Genomic DNA, 21,859 nt, shown 5'->3' with positions numbered 1-21,859 from the left:
CATATATCTTTTATTTTTTATGATTTAATAACCTTCGTGGCGCAGTGGAAGGCACATTAAATATTTCTACTATTTATAATTCTAAAATTAATAAAAAATAATAGAATTTTCAAATGAAACGATTGATCACAATGTTATAAGAGAACTTTATTGTTGTAATTACGGTATATCTATAGCATGAACTGGCAAGTAACGAAAGGAAACAGTATTTCACTAATGTCACTAGAGAACCATGTCCACAGAGCAGGCCGTGCCCGATACCGGCTATTATCATTATTATCAATTAAATAATACATGGAAAACAATTTATAAAAACGCTGACATCAAAATTTGGTTTCAATATAATTTCAAATTTTCACGATGTAAGTATTTAAGTACATATATTTTGAATATACTCCTAAAAGCGTTAACAGGTATGATCGACTTTGTGAAGAAACGGAAACATTATAAATATCGATTTTTTTTATAGAAAATTGTAATAGATAAGTGAATATGGGAAAGATTCCATGTCTCATATTAATTTATTGCACGTCCTACAGAATATAAGCCGAGACATCGGCATTGGTTCCACTGGCGCCCACGTGTTTCTCGCTCTATAACCACATGAATAAATATTCTTACAGAGATTAAGCTACATACGAGCAGCCCTCTGTAGGCACCGTCAGAGCGCTCATGTTCATACACACGTATTCAGTTGTGGTACGATAGAGAAAATTACGGCGCTCCTTTAGCTATTTGTGCGTACATACAGTGGACCATTTGTATATAGTTTAGGTTCTGTCAAGATATTTTTATACTAAATTGACATAAAAGATCACAAAATCCGAAAAATAATATATCCCTTACGCTACAGTCTCTTTGGTGCCTGAATTGATATGTTCCAGAACTAAATGCGAAATAAACGCTAATTGTGTCTAGCTATTATGTTTTGAGTAACTAAACGAGGTATTTGTTTTGTGTCTATTCAGTTATAAACTAAACCCGCGAAGTGCAATTAAAAATATTTGCACACCGCACGAGTCGAGATCCGCCTATTCTATGATAAGTATACGCTATTATTATCATTTAATACTTAAACGTTACAGTAAACACTCGCCCTGCGCGTTCGACTGCTATGGAAGACTCGACGCTTACAAGAAGCACTTTCAATACATTACCAGTCGTTCGCCACTCACCAGTTAAAACAATCTCCTACGCCATAATATCGACTCCTTACTGTATTTATACAAAATGTACAATTACTCAAAAGCGCCTCCCAACGATACTGTTTTACAGTTTGTGAATATGTATTAATTACGACACTGATTATGTTACGATTAGGTGATATGTAGTTAATTGGCAACAGTAATCTCCACAGCATTGCTTGTAAATTTCGCGGTCATAATGAAGTCGTCACTAAAGGCTTTTATATAATGTATTATTTGCAAGTTCATAATAACTTCTCATAATAACTATTATGAGAAGACACTGGCAAATAACACTAATATGTAGTATCATAAATTAAACTTAACTTATATAAAATGTAATCTTTTTTTTAGAATAGAATAGAAATAATCTTAATTGAAATGGTTGTTTTAAATCGCCATTTTTTAAGATTCTACTGCAGGGCTCGGAATGTTTTGTGCTTAGAAGAACCCGCAAGTGACCACCCATATAGAATATATTTAATTGCATGCTACAATGCACATGGGCCCATGTAATTACGTGACTTACAGAAAAAAGTCAATAAGTCGTCACATAAGTGTTATATAAATATATTCACTTAATTTGTAAATGATACGGTAGATTTTCTTCTTTATACTTTTTTATATCTTTTTTTTCTGTAATATAAGTTTCCTATGTGCAGATAATCACTTGAGAATACAATATTAATTTCTGCTATGTATTATGGACCATAAATTCTTCGTATAATTCAGGTCTATTTGTTTGCTCAGAGACTACTGTGACCAATCTACTATTCGATACATTTCCAAGCTTGCTATTGTCCTACTTAGGTACATAAACTATCGGTCCCGTGTAATAAAATGTGTGTATCGTGAAACAAATACTGTGGTTTGGCACTCAACATCTAATTAAATAACCATTATAATATTTTTGTACTATTTCAAAACATTGTCGTAGATAAATTTACCAATGGTTCGTATGATATGACGTCAAACGGACAACAGCAAGCATGCCATACTATATTATGCCTATTCGATATGGTACAAAATGTTATTCATTTATGTAGTACATGGATTTGAATTAATTCTATGTAACATTCACATTTTGGTTTAGATCCAAACAAACAAGTATGAAAGTAGATTGTTATGTCTATGAATCTAGGCCCAGAAAAGGTCAAGGAACATGATATGCAAATTATTAACAATTGCATTAGGTCGATATGACGTAGTTATTACCACAGAAGTCGAATTGAACGACAAAACGATTAGCAACACACGTTCTTATAAATCGTAATAGGCCATTTAAAGTTAGTAAAATATTTACAATAAAAACACGAAACTGTTTACAGTTCGTCCAATACGACATTATTCGAAGATTAGGCGAGAAAAATCACTAACAACTAGACAAATGAGTAGTCGAATTGGGATCGGTGTCGCGACTCGAGAAGAACTATTTACAAATATTTGTTTACAGTTTCAATGTAACGGTGTTTCTCCACTCAATATACCATAAGTAATAAATATTACTTTATTAATCTCCTTTTTATACAAGAAACAATTTTATTATTTTTTTAAATTGATTGGAATGAAAATTATCAAATGGAATTGATGGAATACGTTGTAGAAGATTCTTTTAAATTTGTAGTGTATTTTTAATTCTTGGTGGAAGAGAACTACGTTACACCTTAAAGGAATTTAACTTTGTGATATAGAGTGTTTTTTGCTACATAGTAGGCGTTATAGGTACCCACTATGTAGCATACTGCAAAGCAACCAAAGTCGTGTAATATTTACTTACGTTACACAGAATTTTTCGTTACATTCATTGTGCACTGTATGTTTTTATTATACAAAATATTTATTTATTAGTTCTTCTATTGTTAAGTACAGTATTTGTAGTGATCGCGACACCCGTCTGTACGATACCACTTCACATAATAATTGCACAGGCACACATAAATTCAGCAACTCAATTACCTACAAATAAAACATTTCTTATTTACATCAACACTATGCAACTATTCAATAAGATTGCGATTAATCGAATGTCAGACAAGAAACAAATCGAGTTAGGTTCAACATAGGTAAATTTTTCTAAAACAGTTTTCAAACGATATTATTTTTACATTAATTATTTTTCAATACTTATTAACATTAGCTATAATATATACGATCTCCAAGTTTGTGATAATCTTCAATTTAAATTTAACAAGATATTCGTTACCTACCTATTTACTGTATGCATTTGCATTAGTTACAATATGAAACGCGACAACTTAACAGAGAGGGGGAAATATTTTAATTTTTATCGTATCCTAATTCGAATAGATAATCCTGTATCAAAACAAGATCGAAAGTTCATTTGGTCGGACCAAAACTTCAGTCGGTAAATTGATCAAAACTCTTATAGTGCTCGCACGTGTACCAATAAAGGCAGCTTTAGATCGAGTCAGTTAAAGGCATCAGTGGCGTCAAGAACTGATACACTATTTACTTTTTTTTTATTTTTTTTCAACCTACGAACGTTATTACAGTCAGCCAGAACGTTTGGAAGTTAGATGACAATTCAAAATCCATAAAGTGTTAAACAAATTTCTCCGTATATATATATATATTTTCGTATTAATGAAACGGAATGATACAGCAAAGTTCAGCATTTTATTCTTTCTCATACGTGCGATAAAGTATAGGTATCTACTAGTACGTATTAATACGTAGTATAGATGTATTGATTATAGATATTTGTATGGTGGAACAGGAATAATATGTCAATACTGATGCAATAGCACTGTACTGATATAACCAACTTGTTTGATGTTAATACCGAGTCTGCACTGACCACTGTCGAGATTGAAGACAATAACTGATAATGTAAACCTGCCCTTATGGAAGTGGCGAGCACGAGGCGCCACATTCTATTTACCCAATAGCGCAACTATCAACATTTATTGCACACTTGAATACAAACAGTTCCACACTCACACGACGCTCGAACATTTGAACGACGACCGGCCGCGTTTGAAGCTTTCCCTCGTGACCCGCTTAGACATCTAGCAAATTAATGTATTGATGGATACATTTGTGCTAGTGTACGCATGAGAAAGAACGAGACGCCGGATGTCGCAGTCTCGTTCCATCTCATGCAAGGGATAACGACGTGTCTATCGATAGATTCGTTTGCTAGGTCTAAGGGGGTAGGTGACATTCAAAATCATTCATTTTACTAACATACTTAGACAATACAGGGATTCATTGGAAAGCTTCGCGTTGATCGTGTTCGGGGCCCGCCGCGGACCCTGGGGTTGATTGTGGGTTTATAATTATTGTTGCGGCAGTCACGTGCTGAACCAGAGCCGTACCATCAGCGCCGCAACTAATGCCAGCAATGGTTGTGTTCGGCCGCCGCGTCCGCACGATTGGATTTCTATTTCCTGTAATGTATAAAATAAAAATGTTTATTTCGTCAATTGTTTGTACTGGAGACTAGCGATCTGATTAGCAGATTATAGGGTATATTGCAGTTAGGTCGATATTCACGCGGAATTCCCCAGAAATGTTTGCGATTAAACATTTCTGGGGAATTCGAAGGGAATCGGTTACAGGGGATAAACCGAAAGTGCAGAGTTATAATTATGTTTCATCTATTGTAAAAACTCCGAATTAAGAAAAAAGTGAAAAAAGAACACGGCTGGGTACATGGTCGCGCGTACTATTTATGTGTAAGTATAGCTTTAAGTACTTTTTGAAATGCATGACAATGGAATGGATATACGCTGGCGGGGCACCAGTGAGGGATGACAGGTAATAATGAAAAGGCAGGTCAGTTAGCCTATCGTCATGGATTCACATGGAATATAACATGATACTTTTCAGAGGGAACCGCGAGAAGATCGACGTGACAGTGTGTATTGCTAATATTGGGGCTACTAATCCCCAACATTCCATTATCCCCCCAGTTTTTGCATCCCTGTGTGTGTGTGTGTGTGTGCGGCGCGTGTGTTAGATATTTATTTTAAATTATATTAATTTTCTTAAACATCTTATGTCAAAATGTGTACCTACATTTATTAATAAAAATTAAAGTAACTACATTAAATATAATAAAGTATTAAAATTAAAGTATCAAGAGTGAACAAGTATAGTAAACCATGTGGTCATTATATAAAATATATCACAATTATTGCTGATGGGAATCCTAAAGAAACTATAGTTAAATAAGTGTCAATGGATTAACAGAAGTTGGGTATTTATGTTATATTATTTGTTATATATCAAATACAAAGTAAAATAAGTAAATATATGGTTTTATAGAATGATATCTAAATTAAATGAACTAAGTGAACTTGTGCTTCATTTCTATTTATTACTAAGAGGCTTACAACCTTTATATTGCTAAAGGATATATCATATACCATGTAAAGTTAGAATTACATAGTTAAATTGTCTATATAAATAGATTATTCTACATAACATATATATTATATATATTTAAAGTCGGGCAGCTCGAATTGTTGACGATTTGCGCCTTACTGTCCGGCTCGACCCACTGAAACTGCGTAGAGATGTTGTATCTCTGTGCATCTTCTATCGAATTTACCATGGGGAGTGCTCTGAGGAATTGTTCGGAATGATACCTGCTGCTGATGTTCACCATCGTACAACCCGCCACAAACTAAAATTTCATCCCAACCATCTGGACGAGTGGCGGTCCTCCACCGTGCGTTTTTCGAGGCACTTTCTTCCACGCACACCCACTCTTTGGAATCAACTTCCAGCAGCAGTATTTCCGAACCGATACGACAACATAACCTTCATGAAAAGAGCATATTCCTTTCTAAAAGTCCGGCAGTACACCTGCAATGCCGTTAGTGTTGGGGGTGATCATGGACGGCGGTAGTCACTTACCACCAGGTGAGCCGCATGGTCGTTGACCCCCTGTGTTGTAAAAAAAAATATTGTTTTAAATTGTTATTAGATAGATGCGCTACCTCCGGGTGGTAGGAGAGGCAGTGCGCGGGGCGGCGGCGGTGGTGGCGCGGCGCGGGCCGGCCGCACGGCGCGCGCGCCGCCTCGCGCGCCCGCACGTCCAGCCGCTTGGCGCCGCACGGGCACAGCGTGTCCACCACCAGCAGGATCAGGTTGCTGTGCTGGATCTTCTGCACGCTGAACGGCCTGCGCGCACGCCGCATGTGTCAACACGATAAAAACAACTACAACCGTAGGTGGAGAACGACGACCGGAGGGAGATTGTCCCATTCGTGTTTCAACCGTGAAACAGCTGTGTTTCGGTTTGAAGGGTGGGATATAGCGTGAATTTACTGGGTACGGAGGAATAACACCTGAGTCCTCAGGAATGGCAACGCATGGGGGGTATCGTGGGCGAAACAGTATACTCTGTTATGTCAGTATATATGTTATGGTACTGCTTATGTCTATAGGCGACGGTTGCCACTTTCCATCACGTGGGCCGTCAGCTTGTTTGCCATTGTAAGTTGTATAAAAAAAAAGTAGGTGCAACAATTTATATGAAAATTAAGTATTTGTTTTATAAAGTTATTGATAACAAATCAAATGTTACCAATCTTGAAAGGTTTTTTTTTATATACTTTAAGATTAGCTGGTTTCAAAAATTTGCATCCGAAGTCCACTTAGACACCTATTTAAATCCATATCTATGTTTAGAGTATAAAACCAGGTAGAATTATGCAAAAATAAGATACCAAAAGTTTGATGAATGCTGTAAAATAACGCAAGAATACTTTAGAATATTCTACTATTGCCTATACAGATACTACAATTTAATGAAAGTCATATTTATTTATTTGGCATTAATGATAGTTATATTACATTTATTTAACTTACCTTTCACACCCAGAGTTGTGACAATTGGTAAGTTTCCCTTTCAGTGGCTGTGCAGCGTTCAATCGAGTGGCTTGCAGCGTAAACAGCTCAGCGCTGGTGTCACAGGGCCGTACTGCGGCTGAACGTGCAGCCTCTCGTGGGGGCTCACGGGGCGTACCCCCGTTGCCCCCGCCAGCTCCACCATTACCCCCGCGCGTCGGCTCTGCATCCCCGTTCCCGCTGTTACTTCCACTGCCTCCGATCCCGTCGATAATTATCTCGTAAGTGCCCCTGTCTCTGTCCAAGTCTTCTTCATTTTCAGAATCCTCGTTTTCGTAGTCCTCATAATCTGCTTTTTACACGAATAAAAGTGTGAACAGTTAAATATTGTACGAAATAGTAGTAAAATATTTAAGAATGACGATTACAAAATCAGCGTTCATGTTAAGAGTCCTCGAGACAAACGATTCGGTCAAACATGCTAGGTTTGAATCGAAGCGTATGAGCGTCTCCTGTCTCAGCGTGTTTCGAAGAATGAAATGAAGAAGTTTTAAAAGTTAATGCCACCTACTTACCTATTTCTTCTTCAGCGTATGGGTGTGCTCTTGCTTTCACCGATTCCCATATTGGGAACCAAACGGCTAATAAATTGGCGAGATAACTCCCAATCCAAGAAAATGGTCTCATTGGCTAAAACAAATTGTGCCGAAGTTATTACGTATGACGAAATATATTAGCGCTATACTAAGATAATGATAAGATACTAAACTATAATAAGATGCATGTAGCATTTCATAATAATTACCGTTAATTTATTGACGCCGCCACTAAAAGGATTTCTGGAGTCCGGACATCGACCTTGATGATCATGCACCGTGATTTTCTTATATATACGATCTTGAACTAATGAGTCCATGATAGTGCCATCGACTTGTCCAAAGAATCGCCCTGTTTGAGACACGTCTTCGGATAGGATGATGAAACCGTTATCATCTAATATGTAGCAGTCTAGTTCGTCTCCTGCGCAGGTTTTTTTACAGACACTACCGGCTGTACACTGTAAGTTAAATAAACAGTATAGAATAAAAACTAAATAAAAATAAAACGAAGGTTTGGGTAGTTTAATAAAACATTCATACCGTTGATGTAACGTTCAGAAAATGTTTCGCAAGCGAGTCGAGCTGGAAGTGTAATCCAACGACAGCGGCAGCTGCCCTGTGGCCTCTTGATTCTACGAATACAGCATGGGTCGCAAGAACTAGAGGGGGTCTTCCACTCAAGTCTTCAGCCTCTGAACCATCACGGAACGGCACCGAGAAGACGAAGCTCTCGGGTTCTATGGCATGATGTTCCACTGCTCGTCGGTACCATTCCGAGTCGAAAGCTCGAGCGTATTTTTCGCTGAAGTGCCTGTAAAGGTGTAATATAATTATACTTACTGTTGATAGAGTTTTCTGTAATTTCCTTGGTTAATACCCCACCCTTTTATTGTATTTTTTTTTATTAATATTACATCAGCCATTAACTGTGCACTGAACATAAGCTTTCTCCGTAAAAGGTGTTTTGTAAGTAGTTGCCACGCTTGGCTGGTGGATTGGCAACCGTAGTTAGGCTTTTGGTAATGTTTTAAGAGGGACGCTGCTGCCGATCACTCAACCATTAAGTTCCTTTAGTTGTCTCTTATGACACCGGCGGGAAAGAAAGGGATGGGCTATTCTATGCTGGGACCACATGGCAAAAATATAATAATGTAAAGGAGAAATACTTACTGTTCAGCTGAGTCGGAACTCCTCGAATTATTCATGTTCTCAGTCCACTTGAGTAAACCGCTCCGTGTCGCGATGAACGACAGCGTAACGACGAACTTGTGGAACCGACCTTGCCTGTAAAGACATTAAATGTTAAACATCATAAGAATTTATTGTGGCTTTAAGATAATAATTTAATAGCACTATAGAAAATTTAATAACATTGCGTTTGCTAGTCAACTTTTTTTATAACCTAATCTCTATAATAAACTAGGTAATTATTTAAAAATACATTTTTGAATAGTTCCATACACAGGCGTCGAGTATGGCTCCCATAAAGATGGAACGAAAGAAATGTCAAATGGTTCTTGCATATTTGCCAATTCATTAATTCACGCTTATTGGTTACGAGTACTTTTAACTTGGCTCTTTTCAGTCTATCGAGTCACGTCACCTATTGAGTCTTATAATTTTAAATGAAGATTTTTGACATGATCTGGTATTACTTATTGATATTACCACAATACACATCATTTTCAATTTTCAAGCATCTTTAATTAATGTACTCGTAATTCTATAGCGTGATCATATTTCAAGATTCTCAGTTTGGTTTCTGAAGTGGTGATAGATATGTGTTGCGTGGTTATAGAAAATGTTAGATGTACATTTTAAAGTTAATTATGGTAAAATGAATAACATAGTTTTTAATAATAATAATGATTAAAATAGCTAATGCACATACTTTTTGAAAAATCTCATAATAATTCTGGTAAACCTGATTTAATAAGTTTCATCGTTAAAAGTTTCGTAAGCATACATTATATTTTAATAAAAGAACTACCGGTTTAACTTACGTGTAATTAAATTCGTAACCCGTAACCGTAGTGCAATAAAGTGTAAATAAATAAATAACCCTTAATCATGAGCGGCCATGAATTGATTCCAAAACTAGTTGAGCTTTCTCGTTTTAATTACAAGTAGGTTAAACTGGTAGTTATTACATTAAAGTAAGTTTCATAAGTGTATTCGGGTAGTAGGTTTACCAGAGGGAGACTTTGTACAAAAGTCGATTGCTTGGGTACCTCTGTCCCATTCGTGTTTCAACCGTGAAGCAGTTGTGTTTACATGGCTGTGTTTCGGTTTGAAGGGTGGGATATGGCGTGAATTTACTGGGTACAGAAGAATAACACCTGAGTCCTCAGGAATGGCAACGCATGGGGGGTATCATGGGCGAAACAGTATACTCTGTTATGTCCATGGTACAGCTCATGTTTATAGGCGACGGTTACCACTTTTCATCAGGTGGACCGTTAGCTTGTTTGCTATTCTAAGTTGTATAAAAAAAATGGTTGTTATTAATATAAATTTATGACTAAATTGAAGCCTTATATTTTCTAAAGAAAATAGAAATCATGTAACATTTGTATTTTAACGTTTAGTACATATTTGTAGTTTATTTAGAATGTTATGCATATAAAAAATAACATTTAATGCCTTCGTAATATTTAGTTACTGTTTCTATTTGAAATGAGATTTTTCGCCATTTATGTGCATTAACTGTTTGTGCAATATAATCCATGTGTGAGCTAAAAATCCATGGCAGCTAAAAAAATGTATTAGTAGTTTCATTTATGTCATAGTTACCTTTCTCCCGGACAGCTTTATTAGTCTAAAAGTATTGTAAACTTAGATAACATTTTGTTATGATAAACATTACTTATATGTATTACTAGTAATTATATGTAGCACTTATAATTGTAGGAGATTTATAATTGTGAATTCTCTTTTAGTATTTCTTCAATTACCTATGTTTATAGCTTTATTTTATACACTTATAAATTGTCTATGAATCAATTGTTCTTTTCTGACAATTTATTATTCAATTTAAAATTGCTACGTAAATGACAGTTTAGTCAGACAACGCTTGATATGAACTTCATCCTGATCGAATACCCGTCCTTATTCTCAAAATCATATTTAGATTATTTAGTAATTGATTATTATTGGCCTTGTGTTTCAGTGGCCACGGTTTAACTCAGTAAGCTACTTCAGAGGCCTTTGTGTATAACTATCATTGCGTAAAACTTCTTTACAGTAGAGGGCGTCACCCTCACACGTGCAATAGTAGTAATTACAAGATACATTTTGTACGATATTTGCAAAATCAATAACACTTATCAGATATTTTTATCCGCAATAACGACTTAGCGTAATTACTTCATCATTTAGCAGTATGTACTAAGACATCTACTGAATCATTATCAAGATTCTTGTTACGTTACCTTGTCAGAAGTGCCATTAAAGTTGCTATCGGGCTATTTGTGTGACAAATACAAATAAATTAGTGATCGACATAGACAGTGCGTTAAAAGCTTTGAAGACATTTAGTGCTTTATTGATATCATGCAATAATATATAATTTTCAGTGGCAATCTTATCCGGTTCATTTTAAACTGCATCGTTTTATTCTTTTTCCTTTAGTGTAATTCTTGTAGGATTTTAATATTGAATATCACTATTGTTTGTGCGATAGACATGCAATATTTTAATATTTGAACTTACTGAGAATGATGGCTGGCGTGTCCAGTGTGTGCGTCCAGTTCTTTTATAACCATAGCATCGCGAATAAGCGATTGAACTAAAGTTTTGTCACCTGAAGGAAATGCATAATTTGGTTATTGTAAATTTAAAATAATAACGCTTCGATGTTAGCGTTTTTATATCACCTATTTGGATAACTAAACAAATAGATGGCTTTTTAATAAATGGATCATTTTAAAAAATATATGCTCTGGTCTCCAAGGCGTTCTTCAACTTTTCGGCCAGTTCTACATGTCTCTACTAGTGTTTCCCTCTAGGGTTTTGCTTATTGCTTATTTGTTAACAACATTTTATTTTCCATTATCGGAGTTATTCCTTCCCTATGTGACCAGTCCTTTTCATTTTTAGGATGTAAGAGGCGATTAAGGGAAGTAGTCAAAATATATGAATGCAAAAGAATGTAAACTTGAAATAAAACCCTATTTATACTGCTACTTTGTTCGCATGATAGAAATTGGTCTATGTTCTTCTTCATCGCAAATATGACATGTATTGATATGCAGTTTAGGACTTAGTTGAGCTATTAAGGCGCCAAGAGGTAATAAACACATTTTCACATTTATAACATGTATTAGTAAAGGTTTACTAACAGTAATAAGAGTCGCGGTCTTGCTTCTTGTGAGCGTTGTGAAGCATGAGCGCCCTCGGCCGAAGCGACATCCATTTCCAGCCGGGGCGGCCCGCGCGCGACAAGAAGTGCACTAGTTGTTCCTCCGGAGAGTTAAATGTTTGTTCGGACGTTGATGCGTATTCACAGTACACCCTGTAATGTTTATGTTTTGTTTATGGCATAGTCATCCGTTATGCTAAACAGAGAGAGTAAATGGCGGTGTATTAAGAGTTTCATTACTTTGGCTTGAGCTTAGGCTTAGGTAGTTCCTATTTTCTAATTATTTAGACTATGCATAAATGAATTATATTCTGTGGACTATACGACCTATGAGTAGACTAAAGAAATCAAGTTCACGTAAACTCCGTTGGGCAGAAATTTGTCTTAAGAGGTCTTTCCTAAGACAAACAAATTTCTGTATTCCAAAATTAAATATCAAGTATATTTGGTGTAAGTGATAGTCAATTCATATTATTTACGTTACATGTGTATCTTACCAATCAGGATGTATCTTCCAATTGTCGCCTTTAAAATATTCGGTGACTGCATGAAAATAAATAAATTCAATTAACTAATATATTGACGACTATCGACTATTATCAGATGTGTTGACAACATTTTTTTTTTATTTTGAGTAGTCCTGATAGTCGAGAGCCCGGATAGTTGAAAGATGAGGATTAGATTCATATTGTATAGTAGGGAGGTTAAATTCTTTAATCTTGTAAATATTTTGAGGATAAAAAAATTTGTTCTACCAATGAAATTGAATATTAACACGGCACGTTCGTAACGTTCAAAGTTTTTTGTTCTCCTTCTACCTCTATTTCCTTAGGAAAACTGTTTAGTTTCACCAGTAAAACACTATTGGGTGCTAATGATTTCGATTTCATATGATATATTGATTATATTTTATTCAATTATGTGTTGTTCATTTTTTTTATACAACTTAGAATGGCAAACAGGCTAACGACCCACCTGATAGAAAGTGGTAACCGTCGCCTATAGACATGAGCAGTACCATGAACATAATATTTATGGTGATTTTATTACAAAAAATGTTTACATTTAAAATTCTTACCATTTATGACGCTATGTTTGACCTCCTGCTCTGCTAGCAACTCGTACATGCCGTATCCATCTGGTAGTACCGCGGCCAGGGAGAACGGCGTGCCGTCCACTGGGCTGTAGAAGTACCTCTGACGTCGTGTGGCCACCCTCCTCATGTTGTCGTATTGAACTTTAACTCCGATTTCTGTCTCACCCTCTCGTTGCTCTATCATGTCGTGTCGGAGCTAGAATTGTTTTGTAATAATAATTATGATGACTCAAAGATGCCAATAGATATATGTATCAATTTCAAAGGTCAAATAATCACGTAGGTAATTATCTTCAGTTTTATGGACTAGTTTTGAACTAGATAGGAACGTTTACACTAGTTAGGTTATCCTGAAGATAATAATATGAAATCTATAAATTTATTTATAGCCATTGCATATACCTACTTATAGAGAAAACATAAAATATTGTAAAAAAAGCCTGATAGGATATCATGATTAGAATTTAAACACCTATGTATTTATAACCGGACCATAAAATACTGGGCATGATATAATTTTTATAGATATTATTTTAATGAATAATTTTAATTGAATGAATTATTTTAATGAATAAATCAATAAATATATTTATATATATAATTATACATTATTGTTTTTATTATACATTTTAGAAAAAAAAAACCGGACGGTGATCATTTATGATTATTTATGATCAATTCCAGCATCCATAACTAGTTAAAAGATTAATATAATTTTTTTTTGAGATGAAAAATATCTCAAATACGGTAGGTATATATATCTATAAAAAAAGAAACGGTTAATAATAAAGAAAGAAAATGTATGTAAAAGAATGGAAAAAAATACTCACATCGAGCAGCAGAGACGTGAGGTTAACACGAGAATTCTCGTCAGAGTCCACTAACAGTTCGACGTCGGTTAGGTCCACACTAGAGTACAATGGCCGTAGAGTTTCTGTGTACTAGAAATTTAAAATATTAAATTATATATTTGAATGCATGTTAGTATTCTATAGATGGGTAATCTCTAAAAACTATGGCTACAAAATAGTAAAATATTATTTGTTGTTATAAAAAATTTTAAGTTTCTTTTTTTTTCGTTGTTATTAATTAATTTGAATAGAAGAGTTTTTCAAACGAATTCAGAAAAAGGGGTGTTCTCAATTCAGTTGTATTTTGTTTGTTTGTTATAGTTCATTCATAAATTATAATTACTAATCATTTGTCATTTAAGGATCGATTTGCAAATTCTTTTTTTATCAGATAGGATAAAAATTAACTTTCAGGTTGGTCGCGTAGAAATTATATCCAAATCGGTTCGGTAGTTAAGTTTTTAAATCAAAATAATTGGTTTTGATACGTTTGAAGTCGGTGTTTTTTTGTGCAGCAATTTTACTTCTAAATTATTAGAAATCCTCAACAACATAACTTCTAGTTATGAATAATATTTTTATACATTTTTCTAGGAAACTTCTTTTACTTACTTCCTCGTTAGTATACTGAAACAAAGAAAAACAATGCAAAGTGTTTACGTATTAAAAATATGCAGAAGTTAGAAGATAAAATAAATACAGAAGTTATAAAGGAATCACTATCATCTATTTATCACGCGAAATTGTATGATAAAGTTGACCCGTTTTTCTCGAAGCAATTCTATGGAGACACTCTATCTATATAATCTAGAACCAGAGGAAACTAAATATATCCTAAAAAGGCATGAATTAAAAAATGACAAAAAATATCTTCATATTAATTTCATTGGAAGAAAAATTAATTTTATCATTTATGTGAAATAAATGATTTTTTTAAATAAATACTTTAGTAAATATTCAGTATCCAGTTTTATGCTTACCAGAGGTCGCAAATCCGGATGATACAAAACATGCCCGTTGTTATCCACCATGAAAGAATAGCCATTGACTCCGAGCTGGAAATAATAAGCGTAGGTGAGTGTTATGGTACAACTTAATAAAAATGTATATTAACGTACAATAGAAGCGACCATAGACAACGTGTTGATGCCCAATAATAGTATAAATCAAAAAGTTTCAGTGTGTTTTTGTGATAAGTTCAACATAACTTGGTTACTTTTTCATTAACCTCTATTAAGACAGACTATACTTTAAAACATTGGAAGTCGATTCTGAGGCGTCATTTCCTTAAATCTATCTTTAAAATTAAAATTTCTTAATTTAGTTGCAAGGTCTTGAACGTGAGGAATCGAAAAAGGAAACGTGAGAGGAATCATTTCTGATAATAAAACTCTTATTGAGTTTTATTATCAGAAATGATTCCAAGGAAGACAGTAGAATCTATAAAATCAAGAGGTTCTTTATTTTATTTTATTTTATAGTATAATTGGAATCGTTATTTTTAGACAGACAAAAATTTACGCATTTTGTTTTTTTTTAGCATTCAACATTAGATTATTAATTGTAAACCAAACAGGTACATATAAAACAGTAATGCTGTGAATGCCGTCAAATTAAAATAAATAAATCTATCTATCCCGATTAAATAAGTTATTATATAAAGAGATCAGTTTTGATTATTGGCGTCTCGCCAATTATTAAATTATTCGCCGTGTCGGTCCCAGAATAAAATGAGACAGCCTTCCTTTCCCATGGGTGTCGTAAGTGGCGACTAAGGGAGCTTATGCTGGAGATGGGTAGCAGCGTCCCTCTTAAAACATCTGTAAAAGCCTAATTGTGGTTGCTAACTTGCTTGCCAAGCGTGGCAATTACTGGCAAAACTCCCCTTATGGGGAAGGCTTATGTTCAACAGTGGATAGTTAACGGCTGAAATAATGTAAAAATTGACGCCTCAGAATCGTCCTTATTGTTAGAACAATAAATATAAGTATTTAATAGTAATCAAAAAGTTACCTTATATGGTGGCACGAGCTTCTTTATTTGATCGATGGGGACATCCGTCCCCACAGCGCCCAGCAAATTTGCTTCCCTTTGCTGAAACAATAAGTAATTCATTACTTTATTATTAATTACCTTGCAATATTAATATTATTTAACTTCAATGTTCGCGTTAATTCCCCTCTCTTATAGACCATAAATTATGGGACACGAGGCTAAAAGTTAATATTAATCTATAAAGCTACATATATAGGCATACATGATCGATAACACGAATATAAAGCTAAAGGAAGTTTAAAAAAATATATGTACTCGTATTTGTTATTATTTATACATTTAGAACAGAAATCCTTATGCTTCAACAAATCAAGGTAAGTAAATTTTGTTTCTTATAAAAGTATTATGAAAAAAAAATATATTTTTTGTTTTAATTTGTAAAGGAAAAATAACAAAGGTATATAATTAATTTTTACCAGTTAATTTATAATCTTTTACGTACCGTGTGATTTCTCCTGTCGAATATTGGAACTGTGACAGAGGTCATCAGTTGTCCCATACCGTCATCAGAAAGGCTGCTACTCTGTAATATATTTTTTAATATAATGTTAGTATATATTATTGGTAGATAGGAATTTCATAGTGTTATTTCGCCCTTCAAATTAAGAACATAAGAAGGATAATGTTACCAATATATTACAAATATAATTCTTTACGACGCTGCATGACCAGTAATTAGGCTTATGCCAGCTTTTCATGAGAAAGAAACCCGTGTTCCATGGTGAAAATTGATGGATTTTTGTGATTTGTCATTTAATTATCATCATATCTGCTCACTGCTGAATATAGGCTTCCCCCATAGACTGCCTAAGCCACCTGCATCCATAGATGCATTTGAGGTCATGAAGGACTCTATCTAGGGGCAGGTCGTCCTACACTGAGTTTGCCCGTACAAGGTCGCCACTCAACCATTCTTCACTATTGGTTGTTGGTTCTGTGACCAGCCCATTACCACTTCAGCTTGCTTATCCTTCGGGCAATGTATGTCACTTTGGTTCTTCTGCGGATATTTTCATTTTGCATTCTGTCACGCAAAGAAACAACAAGCATAGCCCTCTCCTATAGCTTGCTGAGTAACTTAATGGTTTTTCATACGGGCAATCGTGTAGGAGTATGTTTTAGTTTCGTAGATCATTACTGGCAAAAGACCTTTATTTTCTAAGTTTGAGATATTTTGAATGAGAAGATATGGCGTAGTTTTCCGATCGCTGTCTAGGCATGTTGGATTCGTCGATTGACCTTTCAGTCGAAGTTGAACCTACCTAGACGAACAAGTTGTCCCAGATATGCATACTCATTGACAACTTCGAGCGTAGTGTTCTCAATCGTAACCGGTGTAGTAGTGATATAGACGTTAGACATGATTTTAGTTTTGTCCATGTTTATCTTAATATTAACATGTTATTTAATATTAATGGTGCACTTAAATTCTGTATGGTGAGGGAGTAAATATATGATAGGTGTCTTACTACTCCATATACTAGAAACTAGACGTGTAGAAAAATAAAAATAGTATAATAAAAATAAAATTTTGAAATAAGAACATAATTCAAATTATGAAACCGTCTTACCAACATGATAATATTAGATTAGACTCTTTTTTTCTTATTATATGAGTGCAACAATTAAACATTTTAATAAAAAAAAAACGAAATGTAATAAAATTAAACAAAATGAAAAGAAATTAAATGTAATGTAATGAAACTGAATTATAATAAAAATAAAAGATTGATTTGTTTTGATGGGCTGTCGTTATTTAAAAACAAAGATATGTTCCAAAGACTAACCCTGCCGCCGACGTACGCAGGGCTCCAATGCACCGGGTGTACGGTTTGGTACATGACAAGCGGCCGTGCCAGCACTTCCACTAGGTGGAGTACCTTCCCGCGGATCTCGGAATGCTCGTTGATGCTTACGTAGAAACCTGTTTATTATTTAGGTAAAGCTTTAAACTGCCTTTTACATGTAATTATTTTGTATCTGGTACAATAATATGTAAATAAAGTACAGTACGTGCCCTGTATTTGGAAGTGTGATTATGGATTATTTTTAATATAGGTAATTAGGTTATGAATCAAGATAAATATGTTAAATTAAGTAATGTAACAAAAGTATGACAAGATTCTGAATATAATTTTCTGTTATAAACTGAGTAGTCAAATATTTTCTCATAGGAAATCAAATTATCTATTTTAGTTATTAACATGGATTGAGACATTCAGAGTAACACGAAACACCAAGGTTTCTTTTTTTATGTAATTTGAAATAGCAAGTTGATGGCCTGAAGTTGGTGGTAAGCCTCGTACTATACATAAGACTATGAAAATATACTGTGACGCTCACTATACTCTTTATAGGTACACTGTTTCTTAGTTCTTTCTTTACAATTACATTTAATTACCTTTATTGGTGCACGCCATATCCTTCATAGTGTGCCCGGCAGCGGCGTCACCTCCCACGCGGTACGTGAATATCCGCACAGGCATATGCGGCCAGTTCCACGTGCGGAACACTGCCTTTACACCGGTGGCGCCGCCACCCGCGCCCACCACTGCGATCGCCTGGTTGCACTGGCAACCCTGACCGGTGCGGTTATACTGTGGAACACCACTACAATTCAACAACACAGAAACCTATTCTGTTTAATATCTAAGGTTATATTAACACTTTTATCAATCATAAATAATTAAAGATTGTGTCGCACAAAAAAACCTACTTCAATTGTGTCTAAATTGGTTATTTTGGTTTAAAATTTAAACTATTGAACTGATTTTGATAAAATTTCTATAGGGCTAATCTGTAAGTATATCGTTTTAGATAAAAAAATAATTATCCAAATAGATTTAGAACTGAAGGAGTTGAGGTAATAAACATAAAAAAAAAGATACAACCGAATTCCTCCTTCTTTTTAAGTCATTTGAAAAGAAAGTGAACGTAATATAGGTATTTTAGTCTCATGAAAGGTAAAGGAAAATAAAAAGTAAATAAAATAATATGGCAAGAGATTATAAATTTTTGGTACATTTGTGTCGAATAAAATATTATAATAATATTTTATTCGACACAAATGTACCAAAAATTATATAAGAATCCCGTGACATAGTGCTCGTACACGCTAATCTCCAAAACAGCTCAATCGTTTTAGATGAAATTTTAAATTGTGGATTATTTATTACAACTTGATAAATAGGGTAATTTTCATCCCGATTAAAAATAATACCCGGTAGGTATCGGTAGGGAGCTAAATAACATTTGTTGGATAAGCTAATGTATGAATTGAAATAAATAATAATATTAATAAATTTAAATTGTGAGAATCTTTGTATTTTAAATACAAAATTAAAATTTCTTTAATTCTAAATAATTAAAATAAAAAAGAGCTTTCGTATAAGCTTTTTATTTTCATTCAAATTATATTAGTTGGCGAACAATCATCAAAATCGGTTTTTTATTTTTCCTAAAAGTTGAGTTTTGCAATTACCATTTTATTATACGGGGACGCCGAATTTATGAGCGCCATAATTATAATTACACTGCAGTTATATAACCAAGCCTATATAATAAATACTCCCATAATTAAGAGTGTATATTACGAGTATTAATAGTTATATAGGTAACGATATAGTATTGGGTATAATTTATTTTTTTATTTATTCTTTATTGCACAATAAAACTTTGTACAAGTGGCGAGCTTAATGCCACACGAGTATGGCATTCTCAACCAGCTAACCCTTAGGTAAAAACAGAAAGCGTATGAAGGACAGATGTGGTGATTTATCGCATTTAATATACAAGTTGCTTTATAAAGTATGGCTACATATATAACTATTTGTATAATTTAATTCTTAATTGTAATTAAACATAAAGAAACTAAACTATACCCGATGCAATATCTCAAACGCTGTAGTGAGGGCGCCAGTTAAGTTGGCTGCTCCTCCAGTGGCCTCGGCGTTCCATAACGATGTTTTTAGCTCCCGTATAGTCTCAGGTACCGCCTGTAATAAAGAATCAGAATTAATTTGTTGACGACTATAGTCAATTGATTTTGATGGATTTTGATGGTGTCAAAACTTGTTTGGTTTCGACAAATCAATGAATCATTTATAAAAGAAATATAGTTTTAAAATTAATAGGTAATTTATAATTCATCATAATTATCATTTCAGCCGTTAACTGTCCATTACTGAACATAGGTTTTGTCAGTAGTTGCCACGCTTGGCGGGCGAATTGACAACTTATAATAATATAATTTAAATATTTAGTAGCAGATAACAATAGTGTATGATATTTTGCGATTATTTTCGAATTATTTAATTGTCAACCATTTTGTGGCTAAAGAGAAATTAAAAGCATTCAAGAAAATAGGATAAAACTTTTTTAAGCGCAACGTTCTTTTTAATAGCAATTTAGAATTGAATAACGGAATATATGATATGTAATGCTATACCGCTATTGAATACTGCTATAGTATAACATACTTAAGAATATAATATAATGTAAAAGTATTCATATATATTATATAACGTATACTTTTAACCTAAGAACAAGGAATTATACATAAGGAATGATAAAATAAAGACTGTCAATCATATGGTTGCCTCCTTTCTTCTTATGCAAATATAATTAGTAAAAAGAGAATGAAAGATACAGCATCAGTTGCTATACTTTGTCAATTCATAGCAGGTTAGTGTATAGAAAATGTATGTCAATTATTTGTCAATGACAAATTTTACATTACTAGATTATATATTCGACATAGTTTATGTAGAAAATATGCAAATAAGTTGTATCTAAATTTGATAGGGTTATACGGGTGTATAATATTTTCTTAATTCCGTAATTCCTTGTTCTTACCTTGTAACGTACTCTGTGTTCTAAACTTCTCAAAGGTTGACTGTTAAAGAATGTATCTGTATGTATATTAAATATAATAAAAAATAATAGTCCTGATACATTTTAAATGTGGACACATATAAGAAGTACACTTTTTATTCGCCTTAGACAATGTTTTTGGTTTTCGATTATTTCGAAAAAAAAATTAGCTCTTTTTTATCAGTCTAGTCAAAGTCAAGTTTAAAAGTCAAGTAAAGTCAGTATTTGTAAATATAATAACAAAAATTACCAAAATAAATTGTTATTGAAGGCCCTTTATATAAAATGTGCACTAATTGCTAATGTTTTCGAATTAAATTTTTTTTTAATAACCTAAACCACTTCGCTGCAATAGCACAGTCTTGCATTACATGAATCTTGATTTTATAATTTCGTGTGTTTGTCGAACAAAAACATGGCAGTTTTCCTTGGCGCATACTGAACTGACACGAGTTCTAAACATGCGAGGTAACCATCTATATCTAAGTGCATAATATTACAGTATCTAAGCCGGGGCGGTTGAAGGCTGTTCTATTGCAAACGAGAGACCTTGGAAATTGTTTGTTTGCATGTCCATTGTTTTGAAGTCCGACATGGCTGTTGTTTTCATCGAGTTTAGCATATAAAAGAAATTTTGTTAAATAACTAGCCGTAGCTTTCCCTTTTTATTGATTGTTGTATGCTGTATCAGCCATTAATCGTCCACTGCTGAACATAGCCTTTTTCATAAGGAGGGTTTTGCCAGTAGTTGCCTCGTTTGGTAGGTGGGTTGGCAACCATTGTTTGGCCTTTGGTGATGTTTTAAGAGGGACACTGTTGCTTACACCTCAACAGCGGAATGCAATAAGTAAAAACATGAAAATCTATTATTATATATTTTTATCAGGCTAGTTCGGGGCAAACGAAATACAAATTTGATGTTATAATTATATAATACATACTATTTAAAAATATTAAGAATGTTAAAATATTGTCTTTTGCATTTTTATGGTAGGATTTATGATTAACGAAATGTTAAGTTA

The 21,859-nt window shown here is 33.9% G+C and overlaps 1 protein-coding gene across 4 annotated transcripts in view; it reads right to left on the bottom strand.

Annotated features, from left to right (window-relative positions):
* Positions 1–126: 126 nt before the first annotated feature.
* The window catches only part of LOC113518529 (voltage-dependent calcium channel subunit alpha-2/delta-4), a 94,507-nt gene continuing 72,774 nt past the window's right edge, over positions 127–21,859 (bottom strand). The window contains exons 7-26 of one of the 4 annotated variants that reach the window (XM_052901591.1): positions 19,847–19,960; positions 18,367–18,562; positions 17,753–17,889; positions 16,408–16,488; positions 15,924–16,004; positions 14,891–14,965; positions 14,523–14,537; positions 13,890–14,000; positions 13,042–13,255; positions 12,461–12,506; positions 11,944–12,116; positions 11,315–11,405; positions 11,035–11,067; positions 8,774–8,887; positions 8,144–8,414; positions 7,810–8,061; positions 7,580–7,694; positions 7,026–7,356; positions 6,152–6,335; positions 127–4,594 (exon numbers count right to left, since the gene is read on the bottom strand). In XM_052901591.1, coding sequence (XP_052757551.1) covers positions 4,499–4,594; positions 6,152–6,335; positions 7,026–7,356; positions 7,580–7,694; positions 7,810–8,061; positions 8,144–8,414; positions 8,774–8,887; positions 11,035–11,067; positions 11,315–11,405; positions 11,944–12,116; positions 12,461–12,506; positions 13,042–13,255; positions 13,890–14,000; positions 14,523–14,537; positions 14,891–14,965; positions 15,924–16,004; positions 16,408–16,488; positions 17,753–17,889; positions 18,367–18,562; positions 19,847–19,960 — 2,730 coding nt within the window. In that variant the 3' untranslated portion in view covers positions 127–4,498. The remainder of the gene's footprint in view (positions 4,595–6,151; positions 6,336–7,025; positions 7,357–7,579; positions 7,695–7,809; positions 8,062–8,143; positions 8,415–8,773; positions 8,888–11,034; positions 11,068–11,314; positions 11,406–11,943; positions 12,117–12,460; positions 12,507–13,041; positions 13,256–13,889; positions 14,001–14,522; positions 14,538–14,890; positions 14,966–15,923; positions 16,005–16,407; positions 16,489–17,752; positions 17,890–18,366; positions 18,563–19,846; positions 19,961–21,859) is intronic. The other 3 variants (XM_052901593.1, XM_052901595.1, XM_052901597.1) reach the window with 3 other exon arrangements.

The sequence above is a fragment of the Galleria mellonella genome, unplaced genomic scaffold (assembly GCF_026898425.1).
Source record: "Galleria mellonella isolate WM207_F2 unplaced genomic scaffold, CSIRO_AGI_GalMel_v1 utg132, whole genome shotgun sequence".
In the NCBI taxonomy this organism is placed as follows: domain Eukaryota; kingdom Metazoa; phylum Arthropoda; class Insecta; order Lepidoptera; family Pyralidae; genus Galleria; species Galleria mellonella.
Note: the sequence above shows the minus strand (reverse complement) of the source record. Positions and strands in the feature narration are given on the sequence as shown.